Source organism: Anarrhichthys ocellatus, unplaced genomic scaffold (genome assembly GCF_004355925.1).
Source record: "Anarrhichthys ocellatus isolate YVR2014 unplaced genomic scaffold, GSC_Weel_1.0 scaffold699, whole genome shotgun sequence".
Lineage (NCBI taxonomy): Eukaryota > Metazoa > Chordata > Actinopteri > Perciformes > Anarhichadidae > Anarrhichthys > Anarrhichthys ocellatus.
The window spans coordinates 1-19,428 of NW_022280673.1; the positions used below are offsets into that span (position 1 = coordinate 1).

Consider the following 19,428-nt stretch of genomic DNA (forward strand, 5'->3'; position numbering starts at 1 on the left):
CACACACACACACACACACACACACACACACACACACACACACACACCTGATTTTACAAGAGAAATACAGAAAAGTAAGTGAAGCAGTAAACAGAAGGTGATTAAAGTAACCTTTATCAGTATTCTTCAATAATAAAGTGTTGGCTGGGTTCTCACCACTCATCCATTGTTTCTTTACATTCCCCTAAAACATCGTCACTATAAAAAAAATCAGGACAAGGTGCCAAAACACTTAGTACCACTTAGGCCAGTGGGATTACAGAGTCGGGGCTACCTCTCAGCTATCAGGGATTTTAGCTCTGGGCTGTCACACTGTTTCACACCGCTGCATTCACAGATGGATTGACGTCATCTACAAGCAACCTTTAGAATGATTCTACATTATTCTTCTTGGCAACAAATCACAATAAAAGACCACAACCAACAATGTGATTCTGCAACCACTGTATTTACGTCAAAAACATGGTCAAAGAGAGAGAAGAAAGAAAAACACATACACGTGTACAGTATCCATATAAACATACAGTATATATACATACATATAAACACATATACTGTGTATATATATATATACATATATATAGTATATGCTGGGTCCCTGCCCCCCCGGCTGATAGGACACTACTCCCAGCAGCAGTAATGTAATTCTTGCCTCATTTATGGTCTGATGAACAGTGAATCCATCAAATTCACTGCCCTGTGGTCACTATGTTACAAGCTGTAAAAAAAGCTGTCATATTTGTAGATGCTGTGTCAAGGCTTTCGTCATACGGAAGTGGGCGTGGTTAATCTCTTAGCCCACTTTCTTGAATTTTTCCAAATTATGCAGTAGGTGGACTTAGTTTCAGACCTGGGGGTGAAGTTACACTGTAAATTGGGACACAACGGAAGATCATGGTCAGCTGGTCAGTGTAGTTTCCACCAAATGTTACTCAAGCAGGAGCAAATACATTTGTTGGGAACGGATTAATACACTTTTCCCTTTCTAAGATAAGATAGAAAATGATTTATCCAAGGGGAAATAGTAGAATTAGTGAGTATCTGTGACAGCAGGGCAGTGTCTGTGGGACTGAGGCAACATAAACTAGTGAGGGATGAAGGAACTTGTCCCCCAGTGCAACACTGTGGCTCTTTCATGTGTTTTTGGACGACAATGGAGCTCACTGGCACAGAGGAATAACATGCATAAGGCTTTGATTCACAGACCGCACTTGTATTGTCAATTCCTTGTTGGTTTCAGTTTTTCCATGGCATTTATTGACAAGAAAATATAGAATATCACCAGACATGTCCTTGAAACAGAAAGGGGCAGAGTCTGTAGAGTTCATTTTGAACAATACACAGGCCAAATGTTATTTTAACAGCAGAGACATTAGTAAAAAACATACAGCAGATCATGTGCCCACATATTCTTCATCTGCTTGGTCCTCCTCATAAAATTACAAACTGTCTTTTCACAAAAAAAAACAAGACAAGAGTTCATACAGTCAGATATCCACTACAATCACCATGATGACACTTACTGTATGGGGAGGTCATTGTGCAAATGAATGCATTCACATGTGAATTTATGTTTTATATCATAACATGCAATGTCAAGACAAGTATTTGTGCGTCAATGAACGTTCCTGATCATTTTGACTGACATTTCCTCATCATCTCATATTATGTTGAACAGGTAAAGCAGCCGTTAAGAAGAGATGCTTTGATGTTTGATAAACCACAACTTTGCTTAATGCATGTGTTGCAAACATATACACATGTTCAATACTATAAATGAGACCAAATAAGTTAACAGGCTCTCATTCTTTTAATTTCCTCTCATCAGTTAAACAAACAGAATGACCACCAGTCATATCAGATTCTATGTTATAAGTAGAATACAAACATTCAGGCTCCCTCATGTGGCTCAAAGGTTTACTGCAGATAGAAATGTTGAACAAAAGAGGATGGAAAAAAATTCTGCTCATTTATTTGACGACCCACCGCAAATCTGTGAGGACAATGCCACTCATGCGGTCATCATTCCCATGCATTTTCATGGATTTGTTGGAATTATTGATTTAATAATAATATCTTTGGATATTATACAGTGGACATGGTAGTAAAAACATGTTATATGAGGAGTGTGAAGATATTTCTGGTGTTGATGATAAACTCCAGAGCACATCAGGATACAGCAGGGCTGGGTGATCAGAGAGCAGAAAGCAAGAAATGTCTCCCCACAGTGGCAGGAAGCAGTAGTGCGGGTGTGTTTTTTGTCACAGCTCACAGACTAACTGGGGCAATACAGAGTGCTCCTCTCTCTCACACAAACGAGTACACGAACGAACCTGAACCCCGACATGCAGGGAACGACATACGCACATTTACTCATTCTACTCACACGCAACAGATGCAACAACTCCCATGCGTCTCCAGTGAGGGCGTCTCGTAGGTGTGTCCCTCAGACACACTTGGCCTCCATGTCGTAGAGTTGAAGGAGGTCAGAGACCACAGCGTCGATGTGTGCTTTGGTCACGTCCACACACAGCACCTACGCAAAAAAAACACAGGCTTCAGTTCCACACCTAACTTCAACTAACATGGACATCAAAGGTCCACACATTGTTCAAACAATCTTCAAACGATCTTGTAGCCTTGAGGCCGGAAGCAGAAAACCATAACAAATCCTGAACTTTTCTATTTGCATTTAGTGACTTACAAAATCAAAGAGACCTCATTGGCCACCAGCCTTCAATTACAATGAACAATTACACGAGGCACTTCTGCTCTGAAGATTTACAGAAATGTTTTTATTAATGTGCACTGTCCCTCATCAAATAAACCAATAAATAACAAAAAATAAGATGGAGCTGGATGGTCAGGTGATAATGTCCCTGTGGTTAAAGGGCACAGTGGTACAAAGCTGTATGGTTGCTGTTGCAGGGGCCACCTGTGCACGGCTACAGCTAGTCCATCATACTGTACATGGCCCTGACGGACTAATTTAATTACACATGCATTAAATTCCACCAAATGTGAGATAGGATGGAACATTGTATATCCCAGAGGTTTCTTTAAAATGTCACGAGAGTTTGTCATTTTACTGCAGTTTGCGACAGACACCTTCATTCCTGTTTACAGCAGTGTGTCGTGTGGAGGCTCTATACAAGGCACACCCCCTTAGATAACTTATTGGACTAACTAATCACGTAGTGTTGGTGCCTAACCCTAACCAAAACATGACTAGTTCAATTAAGCCTGCTGTAGAGCTTTCTTTGGTCTTTTTCTTGCCTCTCTCATTAATGTCCTCCTTGCCTGCTGTGAGTATTGGTCCTCTCTTGGCAGGTTTGTTGTGACGTCATATTCTTTCCAGTTTATAATAATGGATGTAACGGTGCTCTGTTAGATCTTGTGACCGTCAGATCACGTGACACTTATACTGCACACAGGTGGACTATAGTCAGATTTCTGCTAACTGATGATGTTATTGGTCTACCCTAACTGAGACGGAGTTGTTTCGTGGCGACTTTTTGGGTGAATTTTTTGTGAGTTTATTAGAGCGTGTAGAACCTAGCTCGAACACATCTCCCATCTGAAACTACCGCCACACACACACACCTGCTAATTTGATACCATCTTAATAAATCCACCTATAACAGCCTCTGTGGCACACACACATAATCATTATGAACACTTAACAGGGAACGCACACCTGCCACCACTCCTTCTCCCCGACAGGCAGCTCCACTCCGTAGCTGTTTAGAGCCAGGTGCAACGTTGCTATGGCGATGTGTTGTGGTATGTGGCGGATGCACATGGCGCCATGGTAACAGTCTCTAAGCAACGCCCAGGAAGTCTCAGCAATGGGAGTTCGAGACCAAGCGTGGCGGTTCACGAGTGACTTCACGGACAACAGGTAGTGGAGTAAATACTGGAGAGAAAAACACAATGTATTACTGTACATTATGCACAAATGGATTGTGTGAACGGGGATCAGCCAAACACAGGTCAGCAAAATCATTTTGAGTTGGCCTTTCTGTCACTAGACAACAGAGTGACTTACAATTTCTGGACCACTGAATGCAAGAAATAGAATGAGGAAATTAGAAAAGCTTACGAATATCAGATCAGCTAAGAAAAGTGAACTCAAATCTGAAAACACTCCTTTGACCCAGACCATACTGCAACGGCACACACACACACACACACACGCACCTTGTGAGGGTGTTCAAAGGAGACTTGGAAGTTGAGCTGTCGGAGGATGAGGAGCTCACACTGCACCACGCTGTCCCTCAAATCCCAGAACTCCTTGTCACATTCTAGAGGAGCACTGCCACTGTTGAAATACCTGTGAGGGAGGAATGGGAAGTGAAATTTGACTTTACCAGCTAAATAAAAACAGACACATCTGATGACGATGATGATGATGACGATGATGATGATCAGTTGATACTTATCATGAGTTCGGCATCAAATACATGCAAACATTGGCTAGTTTACTAAGACGTGTAAAGCAGGGCCACAATTAAAAATATATTAATTATTGGTTTATTTATAAATTAGTCACACCATTGAACAATTAATCTCATTTCTCACATTGTGTCTATCACAATTTCCCAGAGTCCAACGTGACACGTTTAATGTCTCGATGTGTCCACCTAACAGTCCAAACCCAAAACATATTCCACTGAAAATGACATAAAAGCAAAGTCAACAGTCAAAGGCTCCAGAACAAGTTAGTAAGTGGACTCAACTTTAAGAAAGCATGGACGAGAACGAGAATAATAGACAGTGATCAAACGTATCCTGTTGATGAAAACTGTGTAATATGTTTAAAAGCTGCAGAGCAAACAAGTGAGTAAAGATTGTTCCTAATCGTTTATTTTTAACTTCCCATTCAAAAGAATATTCCTGCTGAGCTGTCTCAAGAGTTCACAGACACGGTCCTGGTTTATTGGTAAGAACATCGTTGATCATGTGAAATCAAACTAAAGCTGAAACACTTTGTCGATTAACCGATTGATTAGTTGATGGAAAGAAAGAAAAAAAAGAGGCCAGAAATTCACTGGCTTCAGCTTCTCAAATGTGAATATTTGCTGCCATCTTTGTATTCTGTGAAAGCAAGCGGAATAAATTTGGCTTTTGGGCTGTTGGTTGGACAGAACAGGTGATTGGAATATGTCAGCTTGGGCTTTGGAGAATTGCGATGGATATTTTTGGCCACAATTTATCACATCGACCACACACATATCGATTTCCCACCATAGAAACAGAATGCATTTCTATGGTTTCCACTTAGTCTTGTTCACTATTTTCTGACATTTTACAGAACAAACAATTAATCAAATATTTGTAAAAGTATTTCACACACAAATCAATGTAATTAGTTAGTTCTATATGATGACAATCTATTATGTTATTGGTTTGAATGAAATGCACTCACCGTTGAGTTCAGAAAGTCAAGACAGAACCTCTCAACTAACATTCCACCTTAAAAAGGTGACTAACTGTTTCCATGTGAATTAGGTGAAGTGGTACTTCATCATAATAGCAGACAGTTTGCTGAGTTTTCTTTTTGCTCCCAGCAGTATGATTTAAAAGTGGCCATGAAGATCCGTGGTCACTGCAGGTAGTGTTCACTCTTCACCAAGCATCTTACCTATGGCTTACGTTGAGGATGTCACGGGTCCTGGTGTGCTGCTCCTCCACTTTGCCAGCCAGGTACACACAGCTCATGGCCACCAGGTAGGGTTCATAAGCATGCACGCTGGCACGTTCCCAGAAGCGGTGGTACAACACGCAGGCTGTGGCTACGGGCACCGAGCGCATCCCCAGCTTCACTCCTGAGCAGGGAGGACGAGGTCGGAGTCAACTCGTTAGAGGAGCACTCATTTCTAAATCAAAGTTGTATCATCTTTGACTGATTCATGCTAAACATATGCATGTATTGCATTGGTTGTAATCTATTCCAGATCAGCAATATGTCCTGATAATCACACGGAACTGCCATTAAAATTCAACTTACTTCACATTCTTTATTTGAATCACTGAGAAAAAAATCTGTGCAGCAGGCCAGTATGATTATGGCTCTACTTGTCCATTTCTAACTTGCTTACAAATATCACAATCTTCCTCCATTCAAAAAAAAAAAAAAAAAAAAAACCACAGTAGTAAACAATCAACAGTGTAGAGGCAAAAGCAAAGCTGAATGGGTGCTGTCTGAGGGATCAGATGTGTGGTGAATTTAACAATAGACCTAAATAATTAAGAAAAGCAAGCATAGTTACATTAAATTGATACATCCTCTCTGTATCCACCTCGACAAGAAAAATAAATCGGATAAAAATTCTAATAAAAAAAATACGTCAAAAAAATAAGTAGAAATTGTAACTTACTAAATTAAAATAATGCGATAGTAAGTCCTTATTATCTCAAAAGTCAACAAAAGCTCTCCAATATCTCGTCATGTTTACGTAGCAACTCAGAATGTCAAATTATTCTTTTCATGGTTACTATGCATACATTCTTTTCCTTAGTACACTGTGAATATACTGAGGAAATGAATTGTTGACACACACACACACACACACACACACACACACACACACACACACCTCCGTGGTTTACCTGTCTCCATAATGAAGCGACAGACGCGAAAGTGTGTTTTTATGTCCCGGTCTGACTCTGCATCCCCACCGGAGTCTCTCCTGCCCACCAGCCAGTCTCGGGAGGCCGGTAAAAGAGAGGGCGGTAAACGAGAGGACGGACCCTCCATGGCTCCTGGACCATCAGCAGGACGTTGTAGAGTGTATCGTGACTGTCGACAGGGGGCAGCTAGCGTTAGCTTTAGGTTGGTTATGATATGCCCTAAGAGTTTCTTTGTAACCCGCTGTAAAATCAGCCACCAGTGGCTGCAAAGTTCCGCTACGACAGGCCTTGTGTTTCTTCCTAATTTAGGAACGTTTTAACTAGCTTCGGTCTAGCGTTAATGTGTTGCTAGCATATAACCATACTTTCGAGACGGTTACTTACCCGGAAGATAAATAGTCGTACTTCCGGTCAATTCTCCAACAATAAATTAATTTGCGAATATCTTTCGAAACAAGAGGATAGAAAGGACACTTTGTGCAGCACGCAAAAACACATTAAAATTGAAGTTGTTCGTGCAAAAAGGAAAAATATCTAAATACGTCGGTCCTTCTAATTAACATACCACAAATACTTCCGATTATCTTCCAAAGTAAAATTATCATTTGGGGACAGGGAGCTAAATTAATTAGAATAATGGCATTTGAACAGCGTATATAGACAGCAGCCACATACATTTATTGTTTTTTGTTTGTTTGTTTTTTTCTTGCGTATGCACCCAGTGCACCCAGTTTCCCGTGTGTTGTTTTCAACTACGGTCAAGTCCGGAGCGAGCGAGATACTTTGCAAAGTTAGCGAAGGGATCGACGTGAGACAACTTCCGGATATCAAAATATGGTGTCAATAAAGCATATATACAAATTGCATATATGGAAATAACATTGATTGAACTTTATTTACATTAAGTGTAAAACATGTTACCTGCATCTCGTGAGTTAAAGGAGACAATACAATAAAATTGTGCGTGAAATGTAGTCATTCTTTGATTTGAGATTTGCTGCAAAGATAATTAAATTAATAATATCTGTCTGACTGATATGTATGTGTTCAGGACATTTCTGACCACACCCATATCAAAAATCAAACATCTTACCTGTACCAATTAAGATATTTTACGGAGTAAAAGTCCTACATTTTTACCTTCAAATAGCTAATGTCAGAATTCTTTAAGGTGCTATAAAGATATTTTTCTCAATAATTCCAGACAATGACTTTAATGTGTTCAGGACACCTCTGACTCCAGTCAAATTAAAAATCTAACATTTTTAAACTACCAATTAAGAGATTTAAGTAAATGTCTTACATTTCTACCAAAAAATAGTTAATATATTAATATTTGAGGTGCTATAAAAAGTATTTTCTCAAAGTGCCAAACAATGACTAATATATTTGTGTTCAGGATATCTCTAAATCAACCATTTAAACATTTATTTTTCTACTGTAACAAACAGAGTTTTTACAAAGTAAATGTCCTACATTCCTACAGAGAAATAGCTATACTATCTGAATAGTTGAGGTGCTATGAAAATAGTTTTCTCAATAATTCCAGACAATGACTGATTCATTTGTGTTTTGGACATCTCTGACTACAGACTTACTGAAAGTCAAAAAATATTATTGTTCTAATTAAAATATTTTACGAAAGTAGAAGTCCCTATTTTGAACTGTGTATACATTTATGAATATTTTAAGTGCTATAAAAATTATTTTGTTGATAATTCCTGACTCATTGTGTTAAGGACATCTCTGACTACATCAATAATGAAAATCAAACATTTGTAATGTACAAATTAAGAGCTTTTTTTTTAAATCGGGCAAAATACAGGTAATTAAGGCCACCACCCGAACAACATAAGAGTGTTGCATTGGAAAAAAACTGACTTTTTGTGGAATTTTTATCAACACAGACAGCAACTCCAGTCAGAAGTATTTGCTTTTTTAAGCTGTGTCCATCTGTAGGCACTGGGCATTAAACCTAGCAACAGCTGTCACACTGAACCTGAAAAAGGGCAAATTAACCACCTTTAAAAGACAGAGGTTCCATGCCGTTTAGTCAGTTTGATTTAAAGCAGGCTTTGTCAAGGTTTCTGAGTTTTAATACACTTTAACCAAATGTTCCATTTCTGTTTTCATGTTGTAGCAACTTATACTGTAATAACTGCGCACAATGTAATCATTTAAATGTAATAAAAGTCCATAATGTAATAATCAGCGCACATTGTAAATAAACCGTTTTAAGCATAGGGTAATATGTTTTACATTATTATCAAAATATTACATTATAAACAAAGCAAAAAAAACTGTTGAACAATGTTAGAAACTTATAGTGCATGGTGTAGTAAAAAAACTTCAGATATTAGCTATTAGAAGGTACAAATACAGGACTTTTTTAGTTAAGATGTTTGATATTTAATATGGATATGGTCAGAAATGTCCTCAACACATAAATATCAGTCAGTCAGATATTATTCATTGTTAATATAATTATCTTCACAGCAACCCTCAAATCAATGAAAGACTTCTGTTAGAAAAATACAGAATGATACATAAGGTTTGTATTTTTCCATAATGCTTAGAAACAGACTGTGCATCTGTTTCAATATAGCCATGACCTTGCTAATCACAGATGTGTTTTTGAAGACGGATATCACATTCGCTTCAAGGAGGTGCGCGCCAGGACAGGCGCCCACACAGCCACACAATTGACAGCTGTGTCAACCGAAGAAGATGGTTCAAACTGGTCCAAACCTTCACGATACCATGTTATGAATCTTGTTTGTCACAGTGTATAAAAGACAAGGACTTAGAGACAGAGCTCTGAGCAGCAGCTTGACGCATAACTGTATGTGAAACAACTCTGCTCCTTCTTGCAAGAATAAATCTCCTGATTATTGATTTTACACTTGGTGTCGAGTAGAATTTTTCTAAGAAGTACATTCCACACATAATTTAGCTGTATTTCCCCTTTAACTCACGAGATGCAGGTAACTTGTTTTAAACGTGATGTGAATGTAGTTCAATTAATCTTATTTCCATATATGCAATTTGTTTATACGCTTTGTTGACACCGTATTCTGAAAACGTCGATCCTTTCACTAACTTTGCAAAGTTCTGGATCTGGGCCGTTTGAATGCGTTTACCATGAATGTCAGTATATAGGTGCACTAACATTTCAGTGTGGCTGATTTGGCCACAGTGCTAGTTTCCCATTGGCCGTTAGTACGTCCGGAAAGGATAGGCCTGTTTGATCGCGTTGCTATGCAACGAGTCAACAAAAACAGACGCAGATGCTAGACAGATGCAGACATGTCCATGTACTCAGCAAACCAGGTAACCTTTGTGCGAGCTGAGAAATACAAATTAGGGACATTACACATTCAGCTGTTGTGTTTTACTCTGACGGACCTCGTGTTCACTTCCACCCTCAGTATGAAAGCGCCTTCAAGCCGCAGAGGCTGCAGAACTGGTGCGAACCGAAGCAATTCAAAGAGGTAGCCTAAACGTCATACATCAGTACTTTGCTGATGTATTAGCTATACTGCTTGTATTTCATATTACCTGGTAGTTTGAAGAGTAGCATTGCCATCTGAAAATGTGTGTGTGTGTGTGTGTAGAGACCCGCTGCACAGGAGGGTCACATCACCTTCATTGCTGATAATAGAGGACATCTGCTCCCAGGAGTGAAGAAGGTTAGAATATATCAAACCTATTTTTCCCCTCTTCATGAAATATTGCTTTCATTGTGAATCTATGTTTGACTCCACTCCTGTGTGTATGTGTGTGTGTGTGTGTGTGTGTGTGTGTGTGTTCTGAAGAGGGGCAAGGCATGGCCAGACTTTAAGGGGACCTGGGACCTACCTGCTCGTATCCCGACGCACCACATCAACCCTACAGGCCGCTCTGTGGAGGGCCTCAATAGGCTCAAGTCCTGGGGCTTTGACCTACAGCACTCTGGCAGCAAAAACACAGACAGGCTGCAGGCCGGTGTTGGCGCGCACACTACGCAGGTAAGTTTCTGTAAAAAGTATCAGGTCACCCGTCACCATGGCAGATAGCTTTCACTTATTTAGCAGTATTATTCTTAAGTTAAGTGATATATTCCATACTTCTACTGTCTACAATTCTAAAGCCTTCTACGTAGATTTCAAAAGTGGCAGACACAAGCATTGAGAGGCTGGTGGAAACGTTCACTGACCTGCCTCAGTGGCCGGTCAGAAACAAAACCGAATGTCAGCTTCAACATACATGTTGGTCCTGCCATATCTTTTCACAAGATCTGTTTCAAAAGCAATACGTGAGTTTCAAGGGTGTGACAGTCATCAGAGTTACAGTGTAATGTTAAGGCAAACCTAGATTTTCATTTTCTTTTAAGCATAATTGCTCTTGTATTTCTATTTTACTTCTTATACTAGCTGTATATACCTCGTATTTATTTGTTTACTTCCCTATAGGTCTGTATTTATTTATGTTGTTTGTGCTGCTGCAAAACCTGAATTTCCTCTCTTGAGAACAATAAAGGCTTATCTTCGTGTCTTTATCTTTCCTTTCAGACCAATGGGGATGAACAGCAGGACGGTGCTGCCCTATCAGTGAACCCAGCCAGCCGAGAAGCCCCCTCATCCTCCAAGCAGAGACACAAAGACGAACATCAAGACCAGTGAACGTCATTCAATTCTTAGTGGATGAAAACCAATGGCTACAAAAATCTGCAGTCTCAGTGTCGAGTTATTTTAGCATGTCTGACTGTTACTCACGAATCATGAAAGGTCAACAGGTCAAGGTAAAAAGCATGAAAAGCTTGTTGTTACAGATGTGTTTTACCCTTTTTACACTGCCTGTGTTCACCCATCTCCTCCCTCCTCTTAGTCTTCTACCTCTTTTATGGTTTCACTTTGATTAGTTGTCCCTCGCTGACCAAACCAGATGAAGTCTTTCTCTGTGAATGATGTATCTATTTCGACCACCCAGAGTTGCTGATTGTCAGAGCAGTGGAGAGACTAAAAGACATGTTTGGTGGAGTTTTATTTTGTTTCTGTCCAGTTTGAATGAAATGTGTTTTAAGAGTTAACAAGCTGAACGGTTCTATTTTCATGTTTATGTGTAGGAATATTTCCCCCACTGACATTTTGTGATTTTTTATATATTTATCAGACAAAAAAAACGATGAGACCTTGCGTAACATAGCATAATCTCTGCTTCCTGGTACATGTAGGCACAGTCAACACATCACAAGAGATCAGCTTTCTCTGTCCATATACTGTAGCACTCACTGGGGACATTAGTCCTTTAGTGCACATTTACCATCTGCAAATGTTCCATTAGAAAATACAATGATGAGCGTCTTGTCCAAGAACACTCTGACTACATCAAGTCTAATGAGATAATGTGTACTGCATTCGACCATCGTGGACTGGACTTTGTGAGAGCACAGATGAACCCATTTTGTGAGTGTAATAAAATTGTAGTTTACAATCAAAATGGAGGCATGAACAAAGTGAACACTGCGAGGCTCTAGGTCTGGTCCTTCTAAAGTTGTATCCCAGTCCTGCACACAGCTCAATCCATGGCAACACACACTGTCCCTGTCCCAGTGACTCATGACTCAGCGTTATAAAGCCACATGGCTTTCGCAGAGTAACTTGCTTCTCCACAACTCAACATTTAACAATGGACAATACAAATAACTTCCAGTATGAGTGTGTCCTAAACTGTCAGCCTGATACATAATGCATTTATATAAGTGCATAAAACCGTGTGTAGATTCACAGCTACAACTGTGTGTACACACAGACGCATCCATACGCCTGGTCCTCCTTTATGAATCTCAAAAGCGCCGAGTGTGAAATTGAGAAGCTCATCGGTGAAGTCGAGAAAGGAAATTGCGTTTTAATTGATAAAGCCCAAAAAAACGTCTCTGAAATCACAAATGATTTTTTTTTACAGAGGCTATAAACAAAGAAAGCACTTATCTACAGTGGAATATAGATTATATTTTTGTCCCCACAGTAATGGAATAGTTGGGGATCACGAGAGAGACAAAAGAAAGTGCCCACTCGTAATCTATGCATCACACCAAGACGTGATCGTCTGTTTGAGCCGGTCATCGGGGCTCCGGAGGGAAGGGAACATTCTTTTATGCCACTTTACGCAACACAGCACAGGCCCGGTAATCTGGCACACCTTTTGAGATAAGATAAGTGTCCCTGTAGGGGAATGTATTCTGGCCTCTTTACTGCTGTTCCACAGTAGTTAAAATAACATAACTTGTAAAAGTTTGCATACACACAAATTCTGATAATGTCAACATATCGCACAACCCCCATTGCCAACATTCTACATTAGCTGTTGGTGTTGAGACTCTAATGGACATAGACAGGAATGAACGTTTACATGGGTTCAGTCTGCTCTGGGGGATCTGGATTCTACCAGTGTCACAATCTCAAGTAGCTGGTTTACACCCAGACGCAGATCAAGAGTTGAGGAGGCAGCAGCTGGAGTACAGTACAGGTAACAGGAGACAGTCCTAAAAGCTAAGAAAACTTCCCACTGAGGAAAAGTAAACACATACAATATGTGAGAGACGAATCAACTGATGAAACACAGGTAAGGTAGAAAACAGAAGTAAACCCTTTCAAAATGAAACAGAGAACAGACTAGGCCATGTCCACATTACTCCGTTTCCATTTGGAAACGGATATGTTTTGCTACGTTTACGCTGAGCGTCCACACCATGCCGGAGTTTTCGAGCACCGAAAACGTAGGAGTTTGAAAACGCTCCCGAGGACGGATAAGTTTGAAAACGCCAGAGTTGCTTTGTCGTGTGGACGATCGAAAACGGATAAGTTTGAAAACAATGACGCCCACATCCGCGTTCGCTACTTGATTGGTTCTTAGCAGTCATGACGTGTCCTTCCCTGTTTCGTCACACTCCTATCACGTGACCCTTACCCGGAAGATCACAAACATTAGCATTGATTACCGATCGACTACCAGCTTAATTCAACATGGACAACTGATTACAGGTGTTGCTGACCTTGTTGTCTTTAATAGCAGCTGTTGTGCAGTTAAAGTCTGCATTATTACAGAGGAAGCAGCTGTTATTGGAGCAGTGTGACCAGCGGCGTTATCAGACCTACAGAGCGGCCATCTGAAGTCACGTTAGTGGCTTTAGGGAGGGTGATGGACACAAAACGGAGGACTTTCCTGTCCTTATTAATGCTTATTTTGTTCTGCACAATTATTGTGAAGTCCACAGATAAAATGTAAAGGAAGAAAACATGAAATCGAGTGAGACGTGTGTTGACCACATTTATGGACCCATAATCTAGTAAACCTTTATGTGTAAGTGTTGATTTTAAAGTAAATTTGATGTGTGAGAGATAGAGCAAGACCCCCAGCGCTGTAACTAAGTCTGAAAAATAAAACATCTAAAACTTTCCACGAAATGTGTCTGTTTGAGTTCATAGAGGAAGATTTTAAAGTTAGATCTTAAGTATCAAACACGACCTTTCATTCTTAAAGACTACTTGATATTGTATTTTTTTTTAACTAAACAACCAATCTACTTCCTGTTTACACCGGCACCATCACGCCCAGTGTACGTGAATAGTCACGTGATATTCGTTTAAAACAAATACGTGTTAGTGTGGATGTAGCCTACATACTGGGTACAACTAGTTAAAAAAAAGAAAAATAGCATTTGTTTGACCCATTCGCCTTCCCTCCTTTCTGCCACTTTAGAGAAAAGATCCCACCACCGCTATGTCCCTGTCAAGTCTAGGGATAAGGGAAGAAGACAAGCCGGTGTAATCAGGCGTTGATTGTCATTTATTGCCAAAGGACCCCAAAAAACAAGCAACAATACAGAAAAGAAACCCACAATCACAGATAAATCAACTGATGTTGGCACGTAAAGAAAAGGCCATGGAATGGTGCCACATCAGCAACCAAACAAATCAATCTCTACTATGCATCTTAAATTCACAGGTGCAGAAAATACAAGTAAAATAAATAGCTGCCTATCTTAACTTAAGGAGCAACCACACAAAGGACACAAATGAAAATGCAAACACAATAACAAACTAATCCCTGTCAAGTCCACAAAACTAGTGCCTCTTTGTTAACACCCTGTTATACATCAAAATTGAAAACACAAAGTTCAAGGACACAGCATCCCAGTTTATCAATAAGAAGCACAATGGCGAACTGTTCAATGAAGATCATCACCTCCCCGGTTGTGAGTCCCAGATGTCTCGATTTGAGAAGACAGCCGTGGGATTGGGGGATGGGACTGATGACATCAGAGCAAAGGGAAACCTCCATGGTTTGGACCGATCCCAGGGTGTGAGGCTGTGAGAGGAACAACAGTGCATCGCTGTCTACAGAGAGAGGACGTAACACACATGATGGGCATGACACAGCTTCATGTTGACCGAGATATTCCAGACCTGTCCGCCAGCCTCCTCTCAAATGTCCCTGTTGCTAGGTACCCTTCCCTGAGTAGGTTGTCGGTTTTTGGGCTCCGAGCATAGGTTGAGCTCCACCTAACAAAATCAACACCACACATCATCGGCAGCAAAACGCTGTATGACGCTATGTTCACACTACGAGCGACAAAAGCTATAAAACGGCCAAGCTACATTGTCAGAGAATAGCCGCTGAAGTGTTGCTCAAGCGCTTGTTGACGTAGTTATGTTGTTAAAGAGACAAAATAGATTGGAAAGGAATTACCTTGGATTCCTCGGACGCCTCAAGCGTGAGGTAGAAAATTAGAACAACCTCTAATACTTAATCTCGTTTTAAAGCCGCGACCAATACGCACAGCTGAAGCTAATTATAGCACCATAACTGTTATTTACAAATAACCTAAATTATCATCAGCAGTGATGTTCAATTCTCATCAAAGGAACAAACATCTTCTTATTGACAGCAGCTTCACACCATTTCATTAGGCACTGGAATGTTGCTACGTCAGTGAGAATGTTTAACAAGGCACAAAAGTCACATGTTCAGCTTGCATACAAGATCCAGCAGGTCAAATAAAAAAATATTCATCTGGCCGGAAGAAAGAAATCACTCCTAGGTTTGGTGTGGAATTGTACTAGGCTTTATTGAGATCCTGATTTTCTTGATGATCACCCACTCCTTCTGCCCAGCTGTGACTTTTATCCTCAGACAAGAAGAGCTAAAACTATACTTTTTGTCTATCTCTAGCTTCTCAAACCTCCCATTCTCTAACGTCCCCACTGACTGGAACTCTTTACAACTCTTCTCCCCTTTCTCTGTGGTAATCACGTTATGGCCTATCTCCACCTGAGCTGACTCCAGGAGGTCTTTACCCTCTGATCCTGTTTCTACAAATATCCCCATCACTACTGCAGGCTCTGTGAACACTGCAGTCAGGTAAGTTCCGTTTTCTGGGGAGCGTCCCCAGAAAAATCCCTCACCAGCATCCAAGGCCAGTTTGGGGTAGTGTTACTTGTAGGTGGACATATCAGAATAAACCTCAGCTGAAGGATTGGTGTATAACAATTCCTCAAAGTTCTTGTCCTTTAGCTTGTTGTAAGTCCCTTGGAACGAGGAGTAAGTCCCCATGTGTTGGAACAGTGAGGGTTTGAAAATGATTGGCTCCCTTTGTGTCAGCAAATCTCGGAAACGAGACATTAACCAGTCGCAAGGCATTTCCGGGTAGAAGAGGAAGAGGAAGCGGGCTAGGAGAGGAAGATGGCCTTTGTATAGTTTACCAATGTAGCCGAGGACTGAGAATTCCAGCATTGCCCAGGTGGTCTTCTTCGCCTCTTGCTCCTCAACGCGCTTCCTGATGGTGGAGAGGAAATTTTTTGCAGAGGAGACGTCGTCCTCCAGCTGGAGGTAGTATTTGCCAAGACCGGCACTGTAGTGGATCAGGAAGGAGTAATCCAGGTTCTGCTTGGGGCGGAACGATACCCTTTCTGGAGCATCGTTGTAGTTCCTCTTTAGACCTGCAGGAGAACCAAAGAGACCTGTATCAGTATTCAGGCTACAACCTCCAGTTCTGAAAAGTGAAGCCAAAGCTGAAGTGTCGTAAAGCTGCATTCTCTCTACTGTCCATCAGGGGGCGACTCCTCTGGTTGTATAGAAGTCTATGAGAAAATGACTCTACTTCTCTCTTGATTTATTACCTCAGTAAACATTGTAAACATGAGTTTATGGTCTCAATCTCTAGTTTCAAGTCTTCTTCAATACAGCATGATGTTCATTTAGTAAATGATGGTCCATTTAGAGTCAAATCCTAAATATGTCTCATTCAGAGTTTGGTTGTACTTAGCTCCACTCGTGTCACTTCTGGTTCCAAAAAAACAAGATGGCCACGGCCTAAATGCTTAATTCATGGCTTCAAAACAGTAGTTCACAAACCAATGGGGACAACACGGTGACTACGTCCACTTGTTTTGTACAGTCAGTATCACACGTCAACCAGACACTCATGACATAGATGTGAATCAAAGAGTACACAAGTAGTGCTCCTACACCTGTACACAGTACTACACCTGTAAGAGAAGGGTACTGATCCTGAGGAACATGGAGGACCACCAGCTGGCCCTGTTCCAGCTCCAAAGCAAATGCACTTTTGATCTCCACCGCTGTAGTGACTCTCCAGCTGACATCAAACTCTGCCAGCAGCACTACCACCACCATGGAAGAGCGCTCTTCAGGAGATGACTGTAAGAAGAGGGACTTCAAGGTGGGGATTAGATAGCTGCCCTTCTTCCTCTTCACTGATGTAACCAGATTCATCTGTTGAGTGACCATTCCAGTAGAAGCCCAGTACTAATGGTAATTCATGTTTATGATCTATCACTCTGCAGTTAGTAATCAAGCCATCATTAATACTTACCTCTCTCTATTCTCTAACCCTTATCTAATATACCTTTAAACTGTCCTTGACTCTTACTCTCACCAAAGCAAAGAGTAGATACTCAGCTACATAATCAGAATTTACATCTACATTGTATTTGCTCAGGGGCATCAAAACTAGCCCTGGGGCACAGGGGCACCAAAACTAGCCCTGTCGGGTTGCAGCTGAAAAGCTAACAGAATACAAACATGAAATTATAGTCGGATCTACTTGTGCCCTAAATGAAGCAGTGATATTATAAATCAATTAATTTAAACACATTCACACAGTCCTTCCTGCATTTATCAGTATAGACTGTGTTGCTTCCAGCCAGAATTATGTGTTTAACTTCTTCATATTTGTCTAATACAGAGGTTTACGCTTCATTTGTAAAATATGCAGCTCTGCTGACAGCAGACATGTCCATGTTTGGGACCCACACACTCAATACAGTCCTACAAAAGAATCTTCAGCAGGCAACAAAGCATACCGTTCTGTCCATAACATCACCAGCTAACACCTCAAGCTAACACCAACTAGCTATTGACATGCTAAGCTATGGTGGCGCCCAACCAGTTCAGTTAAAGGAGCTGTATTTAACATTCTGAACATTAATATAGCAGCAAACAACTATTGTCAATGGAACGATATAGTGGAGTAATGTCTACCTGAGCAGAGAATGAAGTCACTCTCTCTCTTTGTGTGTTGTAATCCAAGCTGCTCCTGGCTTTGTTGACATAGCCGGGCCGGCTGCGCATGCTTTGGGTGCATGTGAATGATTACGTACGTAAGTGTGTGCATGAAGTTTGGTAAATGAAGTACACAGAGTGCAATAGCTTGTCATGGTATGAAGGGCATTTACCACCAAAGATGGCAAATTGACTTTCCAGATCGGTGTGCTATTAGTGAGTGAGCAGAATACACAAGTGACCGAATATTCAATGATAAAGACATGTAAATACACATAATATACGGTAAATATTCAAATGCTAAAGCGTATACTGAAATGGTGTGTTTCATTTAATTACAATAGGCGCAAAAGGAAAAGGAGGTTACCATGAGTCTGTAACAGTTCACATTTTATTTTCAGCTTGTACAATGGTCTTGGACATCATTTTTGCACAAAGTTAATGACCATCACATCAATTCTTCTTTCACCAAAAGGGGCAGACAAGGTGTGTAACTCACTCTGTTGAGTAGATGGGGCTCCAGCAAGCACCTGATAGGACACATTGAGAGGCAGATAATCTCCCCGTTCCACCCACGACTCTTTACTAACCAACCTCTCTCCTTGAAAAGTTAACTCATTTGGAATCGGTTCGTGTGAAATTATCCAGCCCTGCAAAACAAATATATTTATTGATCGATCAGAATTAATTACAGTTGTGACACTGTTTCCATACACTGAAGCATGAAACAAAGTTAGGGAGGCATCGATCAGGCTTTTTCAGGCTCGATGAGGATACCTGGGCTTCAAGTGTCGGCCGATACGAGTACCGATCCGACAGCGTTTCATTAATAGGCTGTATGCCTCACTGTGTGGAAGAGACTGGGATCATTATTTTACATGTAAGGCAACATCAACCATGACTTCAAAATTGCTTTCCTAATTTTGTAAATCAAAACTTATTGTAACAATAAATCGTACACCAGCAAGTTGGTAAAAATTCTAAATTAACAGGAAGTGTAAACCTTTTTAATGCAAACTGGTCAAAACTTAAACAGGAATTATCGTCACAGTAAAGAAATCATATATTCTATAGAATTCTATAGAATTGAAGTAAATAGAACAGCCCCATGGTCACCGAAACGTGTTCCAGCTATTTGAGTCAGTATTGGTGCATCCCAGTGAAAACGTGAGTGTTGCAACTAATGGCCAGAAATGTAAGCCTTGTGTGTGTGTGTGTGTGTGTGTGTGT

General features: G+C 40.6%; 3 protein-coding genes across 3 annotated transcripts in view; 1 reads left to right on the plus strand and 2 right to left on the minus strand.

The window, feature by feature from the left end:
* Window positions 1-274: 274 nt before the first annotated feature.
* LOC116376910 (cyclin-Q-like) lies at window positions 275-7,119 on the minus strand. The gene is made up of 5 exons (XM_031838410.1): window positions 6,613-7,119; window positions 5,645-5,828; window positions 4,201-4,333; window positions 3,698-3,916; window positions 275-2,536 (listed from the first exon to the last, which is right to left on the minus strand). The coding sequence occupies exons 1-5, from the start codon at window positions 6,758-6,760 to the stop codon at window positions 2,447-2,449; spliced, it is 774 nt and encodes a 257-aa protein (XP_031694270.1). The 5' UTR covers window positions 6,761-7,119; the 3' UTR covers window positions 275-2,446.
* Window positions 7,120-9,904: 2,785 nt separating this feature from the next.
* LOC116376911 (protein Flattop-like) lies at window positions 9,905-12,709 on the plus strand. The gene is made up of 5 exons (XM_031838411.1): window positions 9,905-9,963; window positions 10,062-10,124; window positions 10,248-10,322; window positions 10,449-10,640; window positions 11,184-12,709. Exons 1-5 carry the CDS (start codon window positions 9,940-9,942, stop codon window positions 11,292-11,294), a joined length of 465 nt encoding a protein of 154 aa, XP_031694271.1. The 5' UTR covers window positions 9,905-9,939; the 3' UTR covers window positions 11,295-12,709.
* A 1,728-nt stretch (window positions 12,710-14,437) lies between these two features.
* Window positions 14,438-19,428, minus strand: part of LOC116376909 (alpha-1,3-mannosyl-glycoprotein 4-beta-N-acetylglucosaminyltransferase C-like) — a 5,688-nt gene continuing 697 nt past the window's right edge. Inside the window, 3 exon segments of the mRNA XM_031838409.1 lie at window positions 14,438-16,613; window positions 17,163-17,390; window positions 18,668-18,848. Coding sequence (XP_031694269.1) covers window positions 15,712-16,613; window positions 17,163-17,390; window positions 18,668-18,848 — 1,311 coding nt within the window. The 3' untranslated portion in view covers window positions 14,438-15,711.